The 21,905-nt window shown below is 35.3% G+C and overlaps 1 protein-coding gene across 1 annotated transcript; it reads left to right on the plus strand.

Annotated features, from left to right (window-relative positions):
* Positions 1 to 849: 849 nt before the first annotated feature.
* Positions 850 to 21,099, plus strand: LOC138699920 (uncharacterized). The gene is made up of 4 exons (XM_069826117.1): positions 850 to 994; positions 1,154 to 1,253; positions 17,627 to 17,763; positions 20,681 to 21,099. The coding sequence occupies exons 1-4, from the start codon at positions 949 to 951 to the stop codon at positions 20,950 to 20,952; spliced, it is 555 nt and encodes a 184-aa protein (XP_069682218.1). The 5' UTR covers positions 850 to 948; the 3' UTR covers positions 20,953 to 21,099.
* The last annotated feature ends 806 nt before the right edge of the window (positions 21,100 to 21,905 follow it).

Genomic DNA, 21,905 nt, shown 5'->3' on the forward strand with positions numbered 1-21,905 from the left:
CAGGAAAGTTCGGAATTACACCACACTGCTGCAAGAACCACTGACAGAACCTAACTCGTGCAGGGCCTGTACACGTTGCAAATGATAAGGATACAATTGATACTCTTTCAACAGTCTCCAGACAGTCGTATGAGGAACATTAACTTGCAACGCTACCCTTCGTGTGCTGATAGAAGGAGTCATGTTCACAGCCTCCAGAATCTCCTCCTGTACTTCTGGAGTTATAGATCTTGGTCGTCCCCTTCCCAAACCAGGAGAGTTAAATTTTCCATACTCGCACAGACGGTAATGGAGACGTACAAATGTCTTCCGATCTGGACATTGTCGCTGTGGGTACCTATCCTGGTACAAACGACGAGCCAGCGCAGCATTGCCGTCCGCCTTACCGTACATGAAGTGTATCTCTGCCAGCTCTTGATTTGAATACATGTCGCACAGTCTAACGCCTACACAACACTGAATGTAACCTTCGCCTCGGAATGAACTGTCAGAGTGCCCTCTTAATGTCTCCTTTGACGGCAACGACCTGCGGAAAGAAAAATGTTCCGGTGAATTTCAATGTTGTGAAGGCTATAACTCGGAAATAAAGCATTTCCGGACACATGTTGTAGTGAACTATTTTGATTGTATACATGTGGGAAATACATACCTGAAATTATGCCCCGTATTTTTTAAACACCCTATATATGTCACACAGAAGCTCTTCCACGATCAAACTCAGGTCCAATTTTGTGCTAATTTGCCAATCCCATTAAGTAATCATAAATTAATACTTACGAAGAGTCGGATAAACAATCGATAAAATAGAAATAAAATGGACGTCAGTTCACATTCCAGATAACACATACGTCGTTGACTTGATTCTTATCTCCCTGACAGTTGTGATTGCAAATCCGCTACGTAGGCCTACGTAAATTTATCTGATAAGTCCTCCTCAGTTGCGAGAATATGGCAGTGCGGACATGTCTCTTGGCGCTTTTCCTAGCAATTATAGGTAAATTCTGACTTCAAGGATATCTTATATACCACATAGAAACTAACTAATTGTTAAAGGGACTAAAAGTGATATATAGTAAACTTCTGTAAACAGCTTTACATTAATTCCAAGGATATGAACCTCTGAACGTTCTTAATTCTATGTCCATTGTTACAGCTGGAAGTGCTTTTGGAAAAGACAAAAAATCATGGGATGATGATTACGATGATGATTTCTACGAACATGCAGAAAACGCTAGAAAGAGAGCAGAAACATTGTAAGTATCTACGTATAATGTAATGCTTAAAATGAAGAATAATTATTAAGAGTGTCTAGGTGTAACTGGAAGCTCTCTAGTTAGTTTACGGTAACCTTTATGATGTGTCGCCTTTAATCTCTACAGGGATTAGTGATGCATTCTGAGGGCGCTTCCATCATATTTCAAGGCTTTGTTTTAATACAAGTGAAGTTTTTCTCAGTGTCTCACGAAACGTGAAGTGTTTTCCGTTAGGAGAATTTCCTGTCCTTTTCACATACATCACAAAATCTGAAAGACTAAAAGCCCATTCACAATGAAAATTAAACATAAACATAACGTAAGCATAAAACCTTGTGTCCATGTTATTTAATGAAAGCATTCACAATGACTTACATAAGCATAAACTTAATCTTAATCATAAGACGTTAACATGAAAGTTTGCAAACTCCAAACTTTCATGCTTATGTTTATGCGATTTGGAAACAGTACACAAGCGGAAAGCGTGTTTTCACTTTTTGTTTAACATCTAACGGGCTTTGCCTACAGGCAATATTTTGATCTATTGGCCGTGATGATAGCTAGGCGCGCAACATGGAATCATATGACGAAAAGTTGATTATTTTACATCTCCGTTTCTTTGATTTCAAGTATTGAAAGCCATATACTGATGCCATTGTAGTTATTAGAAACATAAATTGAATAGCTACATCGTCAGTCATTGTGCAATTCTCCATTTTTATGTAATAGATTCTGTAGTTTTGTTGATTCGGTATGTTTGTTTCCACACACGTGTTATGTTTATGTTATGTTTAATTTTCATTGTGAATGAGCCTTAAGGCCCAGTTGTACGGACACGAAATAAAGTCCTTTTAAAATCAGGTTACACTAGAAATGTGTTGTACGAAGTCGGAATAGTGCATTATCCGGAGGATATCTTCCGAATAAACTATTTCAGGCTTTCAGTCGCTTTCGTTAAATTCGTATCTAGAGAATAAATTATAAAATGGCAGCAATATTAGACATGAATCTTTCTGATTGTGTTGATGAATTGCTAAAATAATGCATTTTTGAGAACGCACAAACAAACGAAAATAAGGTGTAGGCCTAATAGACTTGATCTATGAAAGGAGTACGACGATAAACAATTTCTGCCAAGATTTAAACTGAAAACAGCGTTTTAAGCGTGCTGGAATAAATGATTTGAAACACAGAACAGACAGGCAAAAATAGTTCACATTATCACCGTTGTAAAGAAATGGTCATTTTTTTTAATAAATAAAATTACATTTTAGCCAAATTTATAAGACAATATTATAATATCAGTATCACGTTCTGTCGTTCTCCATTCCTGTAGGTAGTAGTGTGAGCATATAACCTAACATCAGACTACCATGCTGTTCCCTTTTGATAGGTGTCATGACGTACTTAAGTTTTTTATAGCACGTTCTTATACTATTCATTAGGTCAGCTAGCTTAAGTGAATATTCTAGCTTATAGTTTTGATTTATAATTAATTTCGATTTATTTATTTATTTATTTATTTATTTATTTATTTATTTATTTATTTATTTATTTATTTATTTATTTATTTATTTATTTATTTATTTATAATAAACTTCTTAGACAAGATAGCAATAATATGTCCAGAAATATTTTTAAAAATACTGGTATTGTGAATGCATTTTGTAAATCGAAATTATTGCCAACCTCTGTTCCAATTCTGCTAACTATGGAATATATAAGCTTGGAATAAACGAACGTCATACAACACGCTACTTCATTTATTCTATATTTTCGCTATTTCATGAATTGCTATTCTAAGATTTATTCCGCCATCATACAACTGGGCCTAAGACAAATTAAGGATATCTCAGAATGTAACAACTTTTGATGCATATCTCTACTCTTCAGTATGATTTGGTTTTGTGATACCCTTTAGAAAGTACCTAAATTATTCCTTCGGCGGTCGGGTTGTTCACATGGTAGAACATCGATTACAGAGTCCAAAGGTCCCGTGTTCAGGCCCGGGTTTTTTGCGGAATATTTCTCGTTTCCACACTTCCAGAACGGTCACGAGATCTACTCAGCCTCCTGTCAAACTGAGCACCGGAACTTTCCCGAGAATAAAAACGGGTGCTATTCATTCATAGACATTTCGCTAGTCCGCGCTACGAGCGTGCTAAACTAGCCCCGGCTATCGACTGGTTACTTGTACAGAATTCATATCATATCATATCATATCATATCATATCATATCATATCATATCATATCATATCATATCATATCATATCATATCATATCATATCATATCATATCACTAACACTGGTTTATGAATACGAAAAACGTTAGTTCGCTGATCTCATCCACCGGAAGCCCGCGCTAAGAATGTCTATGAATACGGCCCTCCACCGCTGTGGAGTAATGCTTAGCACGCCTGACCGTAAAAGAGTGGGCCCGAGTGTTAATGAACAACACCAAAATATTCCACTCAGTATAGAAGAGTCCAACACAAGCAACTTGAGAGAAGAAACCCATGATTACTGGTGTAAAATGTCTATGGTGCCAGACATTAATCTAGTTACAATTTTGTACTCATAAATCAGTAGTAAAGAGAAATAGGGTTACAATTTGTATTAGAATGACTTCATTCGTTCTTACTGACCGAGAGAAACCACACTGCTAATAATAACTCATGAAGAGCGTTTTTATAATTTAGTGTTAATATAATCTGCGAAATACACAGACTAATCACATGATTGAACGTTACTGCATTAGTATTATATTCGGAACTCATTTGTTAACAATAAATTGTTGCGTTTCTACTATTTTCCTAGTATAGCGAGATATTTATCATAAACATAGACTGTGAATTTATTCTTGATATGCCAGTACGATAACTTTATTTACGTCGATGTCGTCTCTGTATCATCACAGTCTAGTATATAGTCACGAAGCTCAATAAGTAGTAAATATGCATCCATAGATAGTTGCTAACCACTAGAATCGCTAATATCGCCTCATTACAGACAATGCGAAATAGTACCGGCACAGTCTATTGTTCCTAGCACCCTCACAACTCAAGCTTCGTGACTGTATATACTAGGCTGTGGTATCACTGCTGGAGGTCGCCAGTTCAGCAATTTCTATTAAAACTGTTCACTTTAATTTAATTTTATTCGAATTATTAGTCTGCAGCAATTTGTTTCCAAACCTCCTCCTTTTATTTGACGATAAAGGAATGTGATACTTTAATCTCTATAATGTAATTGATTTATGTCATCAAAATCTCCTCCCCCCTTTTTTTTAGTTTCCTGGACGCATTCTCTTCTTTATCTTCTTGTACCATATTTATTATTTTGGTTACGCATGATACAGAAGACAATTGAATACAGAACAAATCATTCGCTGTAAACACGATTTAACCTCAAATTTTGCTCTCGTGCCAAGTATTTCTGAGGTATTAGACCAGCACTAACCCAATTTCACATAATGTAAGATCAAAATTATACTTCGTACAGCATAAATATAAATAGAGCTCAGTTCATTTTCCAAAACACGCAATAAAATGTTTCATATAAAACAATTTTTTTCTCGAAAAGGAAGCAAAAAGAGCAAAATTAAACTAAACTTTTTTGTTTGAAATATCTCAAAGAATAACCCCCTTAAATTAATGACGTTACTTACGGTTCATCCTCTACATTCGCATTAAGGGCTCTCAGTTCTACGTCAATATTGTAGGGACTCGTTCTACAATAAATCATGTTCAAAATGTCACACAGTGATCTAAATTAATGAATTCAGTCTAACAAGTATGTTTCTTTCCATCTAATGTAATTAATTAGCCCTGTGACCCATTATGGTTTTATATATAGCCTACACTTTCCTCTTTCTCTGTTAGGTTTGCCAGGTTTTCAGAATACAAATTTCATTCGAGGAAAATACGAGGGACTTCTAAGAGGGAAAAAAAGAAAATAATCTATAAGCGCCATCTACGAGCATATATTAGCATACTAAAGTACATTTAAGGGAAAGTTATAGGGTAAACTGGGGTCTGTTGGACAGTCGGGCATGTTGGACACTCTGTACTTTAACGTGTTACCTCGCCACTTGTGGACACCACATTCTGCTAGAAGTCAATGACGGAAGTAACCCCACTCGTGGCTACTTACGTCATTGACTTCTAGCAGAATGTGGTGCCCACAAGTGGCGAGGTAACACGTTAAAGTACAGAGTGTCCAACATGCCCGACTGTCCAACAGACCCTAGTTTACCCTATTAGTCTTACACCATTAAATATATGTTATATTACTAACGATCGGTTTATTTGTATTAATAAAATTTATATGGGACACAAATGATATCTAGGATTCGGGTTTTAAAATATTCGTGACGCAACAATCTATGAAGAACACAGACGACCAGCCGATTACTGGCAACACGTCCACATGGCTCAGCAAAGGTGAACGATGCTCCAACCACAACGAAGGTACCGTGTGGTTAGCACGATGATATCCCCAGCCCTTATAGCTGGTTTTAATAACCGGATTTTGCTATCAATATTAGCTCCCCAAATTCATCACAATGCTGGGTAGCACCTTCCTCCTCATATTGGCCAAAATTTCATGAGAAAATTCGTTTCCCATGAGGACTCAAACCAGAGCGCGTTTCATAATGCGAGTCCTAAGCATGAATCCTTAGACGCGCTATGTCAACGAATACTCGCTGTAGCAACTTGCTCGCTCTATCCAGTCATTGCTCACAGCTGACAGTCGCCGGCGATGTGCGCTTGGGTCAGGCGAGTCCATTTAGTTACGCCAAGGGGTGTTTTGATTAGTCACTAGCTTGTCTTCGGAGCGATCGGATGTCATGCGTGCGGTAGAACGATATGTTTCTAGTACAATTAAGCTCTACTGCATTCCTTTTCCTACCGCTCGCCCTTATTTCTACTCCGAAGCTCTTCCCACTACTCCTATTATTTCCCCTCTTTCGCGTCGCCGAGCTGTCACGACTAAATAATCGGTGTGTACACATGTCGCTTCCCCTACCGCAGCTGTAACAGTGGCGACAAGGGTCTTATATAGCAGGGGATGAGTACACATGCCTTTTAGTTTAAAGTCATGTCTAACCAAACTTCGTCTCGTGTGTGAAAGAAAACTGGAACAACGATACAAGGAGAAGGGTATTGTTACCTTTTACCTATCACTTAATCACTCTCGCTTCCCTCAGTTATGTAACTTTTCTGCAGAGGCATAGTGGAAGAATATTCTTCTTCTAAAATTCTCCTTTCTTACTGTTTTCAAAAGCAAATACGAGGCAGTGTTCCTAGTCCGTCCGAAAAGAGAACATAGCACTTCTCCTTCTTCAATACGTCTATTACTACAACACACACTACAATCACATATCGTAAGATTCGCTGTATGGCATTAATCATTCTTTTCCGAATAATGCATGATAACACAACCTTACCTTATAATAAATTCATATAGATGAACTTATCCAGTTATTTTCAAAATAATGGCATTGGCTAATATAGCGTTATACGTGATCTACATGCTAAAATTGAAATATGGGCAAAGACGACTATATGTTACCACAATAAATCAGTCCTTAGATATAATGTTAACGAATGAATCAAATGCAAAACTGCGGCCTTAATAGAACATGTATTTGATACAATCACATATCATTTTCACTTTAATAACACATATATTACGTATTCATAGGTTTGTAAGTACGCTTCGGCTCAAAGTACATTAAGTACATTACGTCAAAAATATTACTTCTAAGAAATACACATAATATATGTGTATAAATCTAGAATTGGAGAACTAAATACACATAAATAGAAACAACTCACTAAAAATAATATTTTGAAGGTTCAAGTTTTTCATTAATGGTTCACCTTATTACCGTTTTCATTTTGCTATTGATCTGATAGATGTCTCTGTAATTCCGAAAATCGTGTGCTTGGGACTTCCTATGTAATTTGTCTCGCTGTAATAGGATAGTATAATGATAGAGAAGGTATTAGACATTACCTTGATAATGGAACCAAATATAAAACTTTACTTTGCAATAGATAACACTTCTAGGCTTGTAGCACACGTTCACGTCGAGTTCACAAAGTGCCTCCAATACCTCCTCAGGCATTCTCTCTTCCCGATAGGAAAAACGAACTTAGATTCTACATACTTTGCAATCGATAAATAAGTCGAGTCTTATACAACATATATTCACGCCAATTCACGAACTGTCTTCAAATACATCTTTTCTCAGTCTAGGTTCTTTGCAATCGATAACATTTCTAGGCATGTAGAACAAATGTTTAAGTCAAGGACACCAATTAATATCTCCAAATACCTCTTCACTGATTGCGTATCCCTTCCGTTTTCTAGATTCCCTGTCTGAACGGTGGATAGCAACAATCGTCCTGTATACTTATTACAAACATTTTAAACTAAATTACTCCATCCTTCTTACTTTAAATGCTGATATACATTGGCGATCTTTTTTTACAAGATTGTCCATCTATATTTCAAATTTATTTTCGTACTTTACTTCCTATTTTTCGCCCATTTGTATAATTATTAATTCTCTGGATCTCGCAGAATTTCTCCGTACCTTTACCTATATACGTAGAAATATAGCTAAGCTATTGGCGGCGGTCAAGGGGGCTTTGCTAGCTTAATTATTACATAAATGAGTACGCTCAACTTCAAGCTCTCCTTCTTCACGGTCTTGGGAAGGTAACGCCTCCCTCCCAAAAGAGAACCATAACGCTCATGATTTTTTTTCTCTCCGTCTATTATTATATCATACATTGTAATCACATATCGTAAGATGACATTAATCATTCTTTTTCCGAATAATGCATGATAACACAATACCTTATAAATATATTAAATTCACGTAAAAGATCTTATACTGTTATTCCTACTATTTTCAAAATAATAGCATTCGCAGTTTTATAGTGTTATACGTGTTCACATCCGCATGTTAAATTTGAAATATAGGAAAAGACCCCTATATATTACCACAATAAATCAGCCTTTACATATAATGTTAACGAATAAAGCAAGTGGCAAACTGCAACCCTAATGGAATATGCATATAATGGAATAACATAATATCTTTTTCACTTTAATAACATATATTCAGACGCTAAATAACCTAAGCTGTTGATAAAGCGTCGTAAAATAACCTACTAAAAAAATAACACATATTACGCATTCATATGGGTTTTTACGTACACCTCGGCTTACAATCAAAGTGCATTTAGTCAAAAATATTTCTTCTGAGAAAAAGACGTGTATTATATAAGTTACATAATATATGAGGAGCTTGGTATCAATTTTTTTACAGGAGACGCGAAAAACTAGATCCTTGGAAACCAATATCATCGTTATACGTTTTAAAACATTCTCTTGGGTCATAGAAATATTTTTTCAGTCTCGAAATTTGATTAAAATTAGTATTCAGATCGAAATCTAAGTTTGAAATGTTGAGTTGTCCATCTCTGAAACTAAGTCATGAAGTTGTCTGTTTTTCAAATCAAATAAGTTATATTTAAAGTGGAGTTGTCTGTTTTTGAAACCATACCAATCCATATTTAAAGTTAAATTGTCTACTTTTGTATCTAAGCCCCTTCTAACTCAGTTTCAAAGCAAATTTACGTAAACAGTAGTCTACTTATACCTCGACAAACCGATTATAGGCCTATAAATAATAATATCCACTGGAATTTGCTTATTTTGTTGTCAATATCTCTATCTATATCATAAGTTATATTACAACCTAAATAATCAAGTATCACATATGGAAGCGAATCATGGATAATTAAAGAACGAGATAAAAGTAAATTACAGGCTGCAGAGATTAGGTTTCTTCGCAGAGTAAAGGGATGTACAAGAAGGGATCTGATAAGAAATGAGGATATCCGTAAAGAATTAAATATATACAACATAAACGATAAAGTTGAAGATTATAAAGAAAAGTGGAAAGAACACCTATCTCGAATGGATAATGAAAGAATTCCAGCACTGATACAACAGTACCAACCTAAAGGCAAAAGAGATGTCGGACGTCCTAGGAAGAGGTGGAACTGAATAAAATGTGAAGACGGAACAGGCACTAAGCCTAAACCAAGAAATGAAGATGATGATGATGATGATGATGATGATGATGATGATGATGATGATGATGATGATGAAATAATAATAATTCATGTTGGAAGCGCGATGCGTGATAGGTAAGGGTTGTACCAATGTGTGCTTATTATTAGCTACTGAAGGAATTGTCCTAATTTGAAACCAAGCCACAGTAGATTTGTCTACATTTTGATTCTAAAGTGCACAATTAAGTGCTACTTTCGCTCTGTTCATTCATTCATTCATTCATTCATTCATTCATTCATTCATTCATTCATTCATTCATTCATTCATTCATTCATTCATTTATTTTAATCCATAGATCTTACATGAGCAATGAAGCTTTAAAATGTGGACCAAGTCAAAATTTTACAATTTTACAATTACAATTTTTACAAATTTTTACAGTTTTACAATTTAGTAATTTTCTACAATTTTTACAATTTTGTTCAATTTTTTACAATATTTTGGCGAGATGTAGTGAGATGAGGTGAAGTCCGAGGATTCGCCAAAAGATTACCCGGCATTTGCCTTTTGGTTGGGGAAAACCTCGGAAAACCCAACCAGGTAATCAAATCAAAGGGGTTGATGCCGAGGACTCGCCGTAGACCATCCGGGTTCAGTCCCACGGCTGGGAAAAACCTCGGAAGAAACCATTTAATGAGACCAAAGGGGAATCCAACCCAAGCCCGAACGCAGCTCCGGATCAGTCCGTTTTTAAACTAAACAATTCCAGAATCGCATTCAGCACACAAAATTCTATGAGAAACAATATCTTGAAATCGCAAAAAATGGAGTTGTTTAACTTTGATACAGAGTCCTGCAGACTGGCCCTCAGCGCAGCACTGTCAGTCCTAATGCTTAAGCAGCCCAGCCCACCCAAGACCAACACTGCTTGGCGCGGCCGCTTCGTAGCCCTTCACGCTGGGTTACGCAGCCCAGCTTAGCCCACCGCACTGAGCAGTGCGGTGACGTCATCCCACCAGTTGATTGCATTCTACTCCTTTCCTGCTTGCGCTTGGCGTGTGGCATAAGCATACAGGACACAGTAAAAAATTAAAATATTTTCCACTGCTGTCGAACACAGATTTAAAAACTGTCCCTATGGTACTTTTTGAAATTTTCATCCGACTTTGTATTTTTTAACTTTCTAGCAGCGATTTTCTCCTTCACTAATTTTTATCTAGAGAGATTGTATTTTAGAAAGTATGCTTTCACGGCCGGTGTCTGTGATGAAGTTTTTCCGGGCTGCTATTACACTATCAAAGTTTTTTGCAAAGATCTTTTTATAAAATATATACCTATTATACAATATATGACAGTGTAATGGGTTTTCTTTTGTAAAAGTTCCTTTGATAAAAGATCTTTTATTAAATGTAAGTGCAGCTTGTTATCTTTGATAAAAGATTTCTATACCTTGAAACAAATATGGCGGAACGCAAATATAACTAGATTGTTGCTACCACAAAAATTCTGATATCGGAGTATGAAGCAAATGAAATGTAAATAAATAATTTTTATAATATAATATTAATATTATTAGGGCGAATCCGGAAATGCATATAGAGTGTTAGTTGGGAGGCCGGAGGGAAAAAGATCTTTGGCGAGGCCGAGACGTAGATGGGAGGATAATATTAAAATGGATTTGAGGAAAGTGGGATATGATGATAGAGACTGGATTAATCTTGCACAGGATAGGGACCGATGGCGGGATTATGTAGGGCGGCAATGAACCTGCGGGTTCGTTAAAAGTCATTTGTAAGTAAATAATATTTTATAATAATTTGTATAACTTTTCAAGTCCTCTCATTGTAGCTCTTTCAATAAGTTTAGATGTATACCTCTCTTATCACGTCTTACAATCCATGGTTTAAGCCCTGTCCAGATATTTATTCATGGTGTTATAAACTTAACGCGTAAATAAGTGTAAACAAATCGTAAACTTAACGCGTAAATATTAGTATCAACAAATCCACGGAACGCATGTTCATTGTTGTGGAACAAGACGTGTTAGGAGAGATTTGTTCCTAATTTTAGGTCATGTTTGATAAAATCTTCTGAAAAGATTTCATGTAGTGTAATATACCCCAAATCCTATCTTTTATCAAAGATTTTTGATGTAATATTTTAGCATAATATTCTTTGTCAAAGAATTTTGATAGTGTAATAGCAGCCTCACAGAGACTGTATTTTCTTTGCGATGCACCATTATTTGAACTCATCTTGAAAAACAGAAATGAAATGTTTGAAACAGTAGCTGATCTTTGATCGAACCGTACATACAAGCACAAACCCGCACCAACTCAATTCATAAGTAACTGATAGCGGAAGCTTGGGCTCATGCTTTGATACAAACAAGTAGAACGTATATTCACGCCAATTCACGAACTGCCTTCAAAATACTTTTTTTTTTTTCAGTCTAGGGTCTTTGCAATCGATAATATTTCTAGGCATGTAGAACAAAAGTTTATGTCAAGCACACCAATTAATGTCTCTTCACTGATTGCGTATTCCTTCCGTTTTCTAGATGCCCTGCCTGAACGGTAGATAGCAGCAATCAACCTATATACTTATACAAACATTTTCAACTAAATTACTCCATCCTTCTTACTTTAAATGCTGATATACATTGGCGTTTTCTTTTACAAGATTGTCCATCTATATTTCAAATTATTTTCGTACTTTACTTCCTATTTTTCGCCCATCTGTACAATTATTAATTATCTTGATCTCACAGGTATTTCTCCGTTCCTTTACTATATACGTAGAAATATGGACTAAGCTAAGTCAAGGGGGGTTTCACTTGCCAGAAATGAGTAGACTCATCGTTAAGCTCTCCTTCCTCATTGTCTTGGGAAGGTAACGCTTGTCAGCATATTTAGCCCCTTCCAAAAGAGAACATAACGCTTCTGTTTTTTCAGTCCGTCTATTATAACACACATTTTAATCACATATCGTAAGATGACATTAATCGCTTTTTTTCGAATAATCCATGATTACACAATACCTTAGTAAAATACTTTAGTAAAGAATATTACTTCTGAGAAAAAGAAGTGTATTATTATATAGCCTACATAATATGTGAGGAGCTTGGTATCACTTACTTTTGAATCTAACGCGATTTCAAAGAAAATTTACGTAAAACGGTAGTCTAATTATTCATCGACAAAGCGATTATTTAAATATTAATCAGCCATGTTGGATTCGCAACGCGTGATTGGAAAAGATGGTACGAATGTGAGCTTCTCATTGGCTACTGAAGAAATTGTCCTAATTTGAAGCCAAGCCACAGTGTATTTGTCTACATTTTGATTCTGAAGAGCACAATTAAGTGCTATTTTCGCTATGTTCTGACCGCTTTTTAACCTAAACAGTTTCAGAATCGCATTTAGCACATACAATTCAATGAGAAACAATCAATATCTTGAAATCGCAAAAAATGGAGTTGGCTAACTTTGTTACTGTTCTTCTCATATGTGTAGAAAACCTATAATTGCACAATTAAATACACATATATAAAAACAATTTACTAAAAATAATATTTTGAAGATTAAGTTTCTCCTTACATTACCGTTTTCATTTTGCTGTTCCTCTGATAGATGTCTGTGTAATTTCGAAAATTTTGTGGTTGGGACTTCCTATGGAATTTGTCTCCGGGTAATAGGATAGTATAATGAAAGAGGAGGTATTAGACATTACCTTGATAATGGAACCAAATATAAAATTCTACTTTGCAATCGATAACACTTCTTGGTTTGTAGAACACACGTTTACGTCGGGAGCCTCCAGTACATCCTCACACATTGTATATTCCCGATAGGAGAAACGAACATAGATTCTACATACTGTGCAATCGATAATAAGTTGAGTCTTGTAGAACATACGTTTAAGCCAAGTGCACGAACTGTCTTCAAATATATCTTTCTCAGTCTAGGTTCTTTGCAATCGATAACATTTCTAGGCATGTAGAACAAAAGTTTAGGTCAAGCACACCAATTAATGACTCCAAATACCTCTTCACTGATTGCGTATTCCTTCCGTTTTCTAGATACTCTGCCTGAACGGTAGATAGTAGCAATCGTCCTTTATACTTATTATAAACATTTTAAACTAAATTTCTCCATCATTCTTACTTTAAATGCTGATATACATTGGCGTTTTATTTTACAAATTTGTCCAACTATATTTCAAATTTATTTTCGTTCTTTACTTCCTATTTTTGGCCCATTCGTATAATTATTAATTCTCTGGAACCCTCAAGTACAAGTATTTCTCCGTTCCTCTACCTATATACCTACAAATATCTAATAAGCTATTGGCGGCATTTAAGGGAGGTTTTCTTTCATAGTTACGGAAATGACTTGAGTTCTGCTCTCTCGCGGTCTTGAGAAGGTAACGCGGGCCAGCATATTTTGCCCGTCCGAAAAGAGAACATAGCGCTTCGGTTTTTTTTTTTTCAGTACGTCTATTATTATCACACAAACTACATATAATCAGATATCGTAAGATTCGCTGTATGACAGTAATCATTCTTTTTCCGAATAATGCATGATAACACAATACATTATAAATATATTAAATTCATATAAATTATCTTATCCTGTTATTCCCACTATTTTCAAAATAATAGCATTCGCAGGTTTATAGCGCTAAATGTGTTCACATCCACATGCTGAAATTGAAATATAGGAAAAGACGCCTATATCTTGCCACAATAAATCAGTCTTTACATTTAATGTTAACGAATAAATTAAGTGGCAAACTGCGGCCTTAATAGAATGTGCATATGATGGAATAACATAATATTACTTTCATTTTTAATAACAGATATATTACGTATTCATTTCGGTTTGTAAGTACGCTTCGGCTTACAATCAAAGTACAGTTGTCAAAAGAAAAAGTGGCCGCTCTCATGAAGCAAAGTTCCCTTCGGGTATCTTCGCTACAATTCGGAAACAGGCGATGTTACATGCTGTTGGACCACGTTGATTGATATCTAAAGTTATAATTAAAGTAATCTGTGTGTTACTTAATAGCGTAATGGTAGCGTTCTGGGTTTTCATTCGTGAGGTCCTACGTTCGAATACAATCTCGTGCTATTTATGTTCTTTTTTGTTTTGTTTTTAAGAGAGATATACAAAATATACATAATTGATCAATTCTCTTTTACGATTATTTCAATAATTAACATCAGGTTCATTAATGTATTATGCCATGACTTTTTCATTATAACATTGTGGCTATAAATGGAAAGAAAAAAGATTTTATTCTCAACAAAAATATATTTCGTGGCATACACAAAACAAACTTACTGGCGTCTGCCTTAGAACATTCAAACACTTAAGCGTTCAAAAAACAAAACAAAAATTCACGGTTCAATATTTAGTCTACCTTCCCCTTATCTCGATCACATCTAGCAGTCAAGTGGGCATGGAATCGACTAGTCTTTGCAAATAGTGACTGTTCTTAGACACGACATTCCAGGCATTCTGAACATACCTACATAAGTGTTCTGCCTATGGGCAGGTCTTTCATTGCAAACCCAGCATTCTCCAATCTTTCCTATTTTCTGCCTTCCGCTTAGTCTCCTAATATCGTCTATTATTCTTCTCAACCAGAGACTCAACCCATTCCTTTTTCTCTTCCTGATCAGTTTCAGCATCATACTTTCTTCACCCACTTTTTCCAAAACAACTTCATTTCTTATTCTGTCTGTCCACTTCACACGCTCCGTTCTTTTCCACATCCACATTTCAAATGCTTCTATTCGTTTCTTTTCATTTCGTCGTAATGTCCATGTTTCTTCCCCATACAATGCAACACTCCACACAAAGAACTTCACTAGTCTCTTCCTTAGTTCTTTCTCCAGAGATCCGCAGAAGATGGTCCTTTTTCTATTAAAAGCTTCCTTTGCTCATGTTTGCAGTTTTTCTTCGGAAGGATAAATGCGTTAACTTCCCGTTACTTTCCGCACACCACTGTCTCTTTCGCATCTTATTACATCCCAGGGGGCCCAAGCGTGAAGATGAGGAGAGTGGATTTGACTAATTGGGCCTTCCGGACTTCACAGAAATTCACCGCAAGGGATACTTAGTTACTTACTTACTTGCTGGCTTTTAAGGAACCCGGAGGTTCATTGCCGCCCTCACATAAGCCCGCCATTGGTCCCAATCCTGAGCAAGATTAATCCAGTCTCTATCATCATAACCCACCTCCCTCAAATCCATTTTAATATTATCTTCCCATCTACGTCTCGGCCTCCCCAAAGGTCTTTTTCCCTCCGGCCTCCCAACTAACACTCTATATGCATTTCTGGATTCGCCCATGCCCCTGCAAGTATTAAATATATTTATGTATTTTAGTTCTATCAGGATAAGAACCTAAAGAGAGAGGTTAAACTAAGGGAAAGAAGAAGAAGAAGTTCTATCAGGATGTTTAACCCGATCAGAGACCGAGAAATCGTAATTAGCCTTTGCCCCCCCGCATCTTAGACTAGCTAGACTAGAAAATCTTGCAGGGGGATTGGGCCAATTTTTCCGCAAATCTTTCCACACTTGTGCCCTCGTAGCTTAGCGGAAGACCGTCGGAATTTAGATGTCAACGTCTCAGTTTCAATTCCTCGTCACTCCTTTTTATTTTATTGTGGTTCAAGATAGTATAATATAATAATATAAAAAGAAAAACTAACACCAGTATTATGCAACTGTATTGTTCCAAACCTAATAATAAATTTATGTTATTTATATCGCTAAACAACGATAACTGAATATAAATTATAACTTCAATATTACTTATGTCGCTAAAGAACGATAACAATATAAATAACTTGAATATTGAATAATTTCAAGGGAAAAATTGTTCCGGGGCCGGGTATCGATCCCGGGACCTCTGGTTGAACGTACCAGCGCTATGCCAATTGACCTACACAGAGATTATGTGCACTCGATGTGGGTCTCTGGCGTTTCGTCAGCCCACGCGAGTTGTGTGGATATAAAGGGAAAAGTTGAGACGGTGTCGGGTGGAGTTCCCGGATAGCTCAGTTGGCAGAGCGTTGATTCGTTCAACCAGAGGTCCCGGGATCGATACCCGGTCGCGGAACAATTTTTCCCTTGAAATTATTCAAATCTGCTTTACAGGGAGCTTTACCTGAAAGACTAGATTTGCATAACTTGAATACTATCTATACAGTATCACTAAAGAACAATAACAGAATATACAGTAAATGATAAATGTCGGTTTGTTTAATTAATATAATACATATTTAATTATTTAAATAAAATAACCTATTTTACAAAGAAAAATGGTTATTTGTAATATAATAATTACTTACATAAAATACAGATATATCGCGGAAGAAAAATAACAGAATATAAATAACTTGAATATTATTTATAACGCTAAAGAACGAAAACAGAATGTAACAAACGTGAATATTATTCATATCGTTAAAGAACGATAACAGAATACAAATGATGACTTCAATATTATTTATATCTATAAAGAACGATAACAGAATACAAAAAAAAAATTATAACTTGAATATTATTTATATTGCTGAAAGGATGATAACAAAATATAAATAACTTGATATCGATAAAGAACGGTAACAGAATATAAATGATAATTTGAATATTATTTATTTCGCTAAAGAACGATTAAAAAATAAAATGAAAAACTGAACAAGGCCCGAACCCATAACTTTCGAATCATTAAACAAGCATTCTACCGATGGTCTACAAGACACAGATATGGAACTCTTCCTTAGTTCCGGAACTACTTCTACAAGCACATGCATCGTGTAACATCACCGTGACCCGAAGTGGACTTAGAAAATATTCGCTGTTCACGAGTGCGGCCACTTTTTTTTTTTTTGACAACTGTACATTAAGTCAAAAATATTACTTCTGAGAAAAAAACGTGTGTTATTATATACATAATATATGAGGAGCTTGGTATCAAACTTGGACAACTCCAATTTTGATTTGTTATATGTACATTTTTTTCAACATTCTAATGGGTCATAGAAATATTTTTTAAGTCTGGAAATGTGAGTAAAATTAATATTCAGATCGAAATCTAAGTTTAAAATGTGGAGTTGTCCTTCTCTGAAACTAAGTCATGGAGTTGTCTGTCTTTGAAACCAAATGAAGTCATATACAACCGTACTTGTACACTGACTTCATTTCACAATTTTTGGCATGTCTGATTTTTTATCAACTTATGCCCGTTGTATTTCTTGCAGGGTTATCATCTACGTGTGTGTTGGACTTGGCATACTCGTAGTTATCACAATCATTGTGTTCTCCTGCTTGTGTTGCAAAGGCTGTCCCTTCTACATGCGCCACAGACGCGGCGGCCCCGGCGTTATTTATACTTCAAGTAAGTGGCATTTATTTACCATAAGAAATTAATGCAATTTTAATAGAAAGATTAACATGATATACACACTCATACTCGTATATTCATGTATAGAGCCAGAATATATGTACAACAACAAGCACTGAAATAGGTATGCATATATAGTACGGTACCGGTCAAAAGTTTAAGGCCACACTGAAATATCATGAACTAAAATATTTGCTGCAAGAGGACTAATATTTTTTCTAAGCACTTATATATATTAATATATACGTCGCTTCAGCCCCTTATTGTGGAAGTAATGACTTTTTAAGTGTTGAAACATGGCACCAAAATATCGCCATTTAGAATATGTGCTGAGTGTTCCCAGAGATCGAAAATATTACCATCAAAATTATGTGGTAAGTTCACTAGATGGGTGTCAAAGTAGTTCAGAAACTAAAGGATATTGCCATTCTTTTGCATATATATACTTTTTAAATCTTTGTTAAAATAGGCATTTTTCTATTGTTCTCATATTAGCACCGAGATTGCTGAGCGCGCCTTCGAAGTTGGTCTTGAGTTTATCGTAAAATCCGCTATCCAAGACCGACTTTGGGAGCGCACTCAGCATTAGTGATGCTAATGTGAGGAAAGAAAAGAAAAATGTCTATTGTTTAACAAAGGTTTAAATATATATAAAAGGACAGTATTTTTTTCTCGGAATTTTTATCTTTTTTGACCGCAGTGACACTCATCTACTACTAAACGTACCAAATAATTTTGGTGGTAATAATTTCAACGACTGGGAACACTCAGCACATTATATATCTAAAAATGATAATGTTTTGGTGTAATCTTCCAACATTTAAAAGTTCATTACTTCCACAAGACATAGCCTAAAACAATGAAGTCTAGCGACGTATATACTAATAGATATGTGGTCGGAAAAAACCATAGCCTTCTTGAAGCAAAAGTTTCAGTCCTAAATGTTGTTACATGATATTTCAGTGTAGTCTTAAACTTTTGAACAGTACTATAGCCTATATTCAAAAAATTCACATAGCCTAACTATGCAATATATATATATATATATATATATATATATATATATATATATATATATATATATATATATTGAACAGTTGAATAAACAACAACTATTAGGGGTTTAATAAACTAGCTATTCCCTTGAGCTTTGCTGCAATTGTTAGAAATAAATATGAAATAATTACATAATTAAAATAGGACATTTGGTCCAGGAAACATCCGTGTTTGATAGAAGGATAAATCGCTTGATATGTTACTTAATTGGAATTGTATTTAAATAATTAAAATACGATAATTTGGTCCTCTGAAAGTCAGAATTTATAAAATAGTTATATTACCGGTTGTTCTTTATGTTTGTGAAATTTGGACTCTCACTTTGAGAGAGAAACAGAGATTAAGGGTGTTTGAGAATAAGGTTCTTAGGAAAATATTTGGGGCTAAGAGGGATGAAGTTACAGGAGAATGGAGAAAGTTACACAACGCAGAATTGCACGCTTTATATTCTTCATCTGACATAATTAGGAACATTAAATTCAGACGTTTGAGATGGGCAAGGCATGTAGCACGTATGGGCGAATCCAGAAATGCATATAGAGTGTTAGTTGGGAGGCCGGAGGGAAAAAGACCTTTGGGGAGGCCGAGACGTAGATGGGAGGACAATATTAAAATGGATTTGAGGGAGGAGGGATATGATGATAGAGAATGGATTAATCTTGCAAAGGATAGGGACCTATGGCGGGCTTACGTGAGGGCGGCAATGAATCAGCGTGTTCCTTAAAAGCCATTTGTAAGTAAGTAAGTACTAGAAAGAAATATCCATTATCGTCGCAGTTATTTCATATCTTCAACAGAAATTAAGTAATCATTTGTTTTCTCGCATAATTTTTATATTTCTTGGAAATTATTCTTATTTTTTTTCAGAGAAAATTTTTGAAATTAGTTAAAAAATAGAAAAAAAACAAGAAAAGATGTTAATATATGCATTTAAAAAGGAAAATTCTTGAAATATGTATTTATACAAAATAAAGTTTGTTTCATTCTAACGTAAAAATCATGATCAACAAAGAGTCAATTTTACTTTTTCAATATGCAAAATCAATAAAAATATGTAAATGCATGAAGTTCCGCGATTTAGTCATAATAAATGGCCTGAATTGTTACTAAACGCATAAAACTATGAGGAAATATATGTCATCTTCTTTCATTACTTCATTTATTCCTGAATTAACCTCTTTGCTTCTTTTTTCGTCCTTCTAACTTTCTGATTTTCACCCTTCCTTTTCTCTATAAAGTTCTTCCTTTCTTTCTTGTTTTTTCTCTAAATTCATTATACTTTTCTTTGTTGTTTCTCTTTTTTGTTATAGGCCTATTATTTGATTCTCTTCATTTTTCCTTCCTATCTTTTTGCCTTTCTTTCCATCTTGTTTGGTTTCTTGTTTCTTAAACAGTGTTAGGTATTACACGCAGTTTTCTAGACAGTCATTTTTCCTCGCTATGTACTCATAACTTAAAACAGTCATGTCAGACAGGAGCGTTACGCCGAATCAGTTGGTAGATAGGCAGTGTTTAGGTAACACACACTTCCGTGGGCGCGACCGTAATGGACAAAGCAGAAGTGATTTGAATTACATACGTGAGCGAACATCAGGAGAAATGTTCTCTTAAAACTTTAAATTTTAAGTTTTATTTCCCTTTTTAACTGACCCGTCGATATGTCTCTTGTGGGGGCAGCACTGCTCCAGTGAGAGCCACAACTGACTATGAAAGAGACTGTCTGAAACCTCTAGCTTAAAACAGGGAAATAACAGCAAACTTTACGTCGGATTCATTTTTATTTAAGTCACAAATATAGGGATGAAAGTCTTTTCATGATCTATGATGCAGGACTAATAAACTCAATTTGTTGCAGACACGTCTGGGGTGCCGCCTACGCAGCGGACTGTCGCAGTGACTAGCACTGCTCCCCCGAGCTCTGCCCCTCCGAACATGCAGCCCCCACCACCGTACTACACGCATCCGGGCTTCGTTTACCAGCAACAACACAATCAACATCAAAATCTTCATCAGTACCAGCACCAACAGCAGTATCAAAGTCCGTACTATCAAAACAATCAGCAGTACCAAAATAATCACCCTCAGCCAAGCCCTGAGTACCAAGAAGTTCAATATCAGCAACGCTAACACCAGAAAGATCTTCGGCATCGCAATTATTAACTGCATATGCTGCAGAATCGTAATGACTTTGTAAGTGTTGAAACATGGCACCAAAATATACAAGTCGAGGAATTGTAAATAGTGATACCCGGAATAAAAAGAAAATAAAACGATATAATTTATTTTAATTTTATTGCTAATAAATATGTATCATGTATCCTAAAATCAACATCTTTGGAGAAACAGGAACTATGAAACTGATATTGTAACATCTATCTTCTAACGTGAGTTAAAGAAAAAGGTTATAATGATTTAAGAGAAGGTAATATTTAAAAAAAAACTAATAAAATGTCTATATCTTTGAAGAAACAAGGACTTGAAATCGATATCGTAACAGCAGCTTAGCTTCTAATGTGAGCTCTTTACTTGTTTCTTATTGCAACGCAGCAAATAAAAAAGTTAACAGGCAAATATGACATACCCGAAGAGAAACTAGCAAAGAGCTTATAGTTAAGAGATATGCTGTTGTTACAATGCCAAGTTCACAATTTTTACTTCTTGCCACGTTTTAAAATATATTTACTACAAAGGAGATTGCTTGTAAATTGCGCAAGGAACAAATAATAACGAAATTAGTCGTGTAGTCGTAAACAAATAGAATACAGGGACGTAAATCGACTAAAAAATTATGGTTTTAGAACTCATATTTATTAGTCTTTTTTATGAATACTACGTCCTCTCAAAATATTGAGAATATTGTTTCTTATTCGTTGACGATTTAAACTTTTTTCTTTGAATGAAAAGTATGCTGACTGTCAATCTCTTGGACGTCATATTGTGACTTATCTTTATTTTCACAAACGTGTGGATTTTATAGGTATATAATCATACCATTAGAATATTGGATCTAATACGGTAAATAGTGTATTCTTTCTCTAAGCCTGATTCACTTTCAGTACTTTAAATTAGTTAGACCGAAA

The sequence above is a fragment of the Periplaneta americana genome, chromosome 5, assembly GCF_040183065.1.
Source record: "Periplaneta americana isolate PAMFEO1 chromosome 5, P.americana_PAMFEO1_priV1, whole genome shotgun sequence".
In the NCBI taxonomy this organism is placed as follows: Eukaryota; Metazoa; Arthropoda; class Insecta; order Blattodea; family Blattidae; genus Periplaneta; species Periplaneta americana.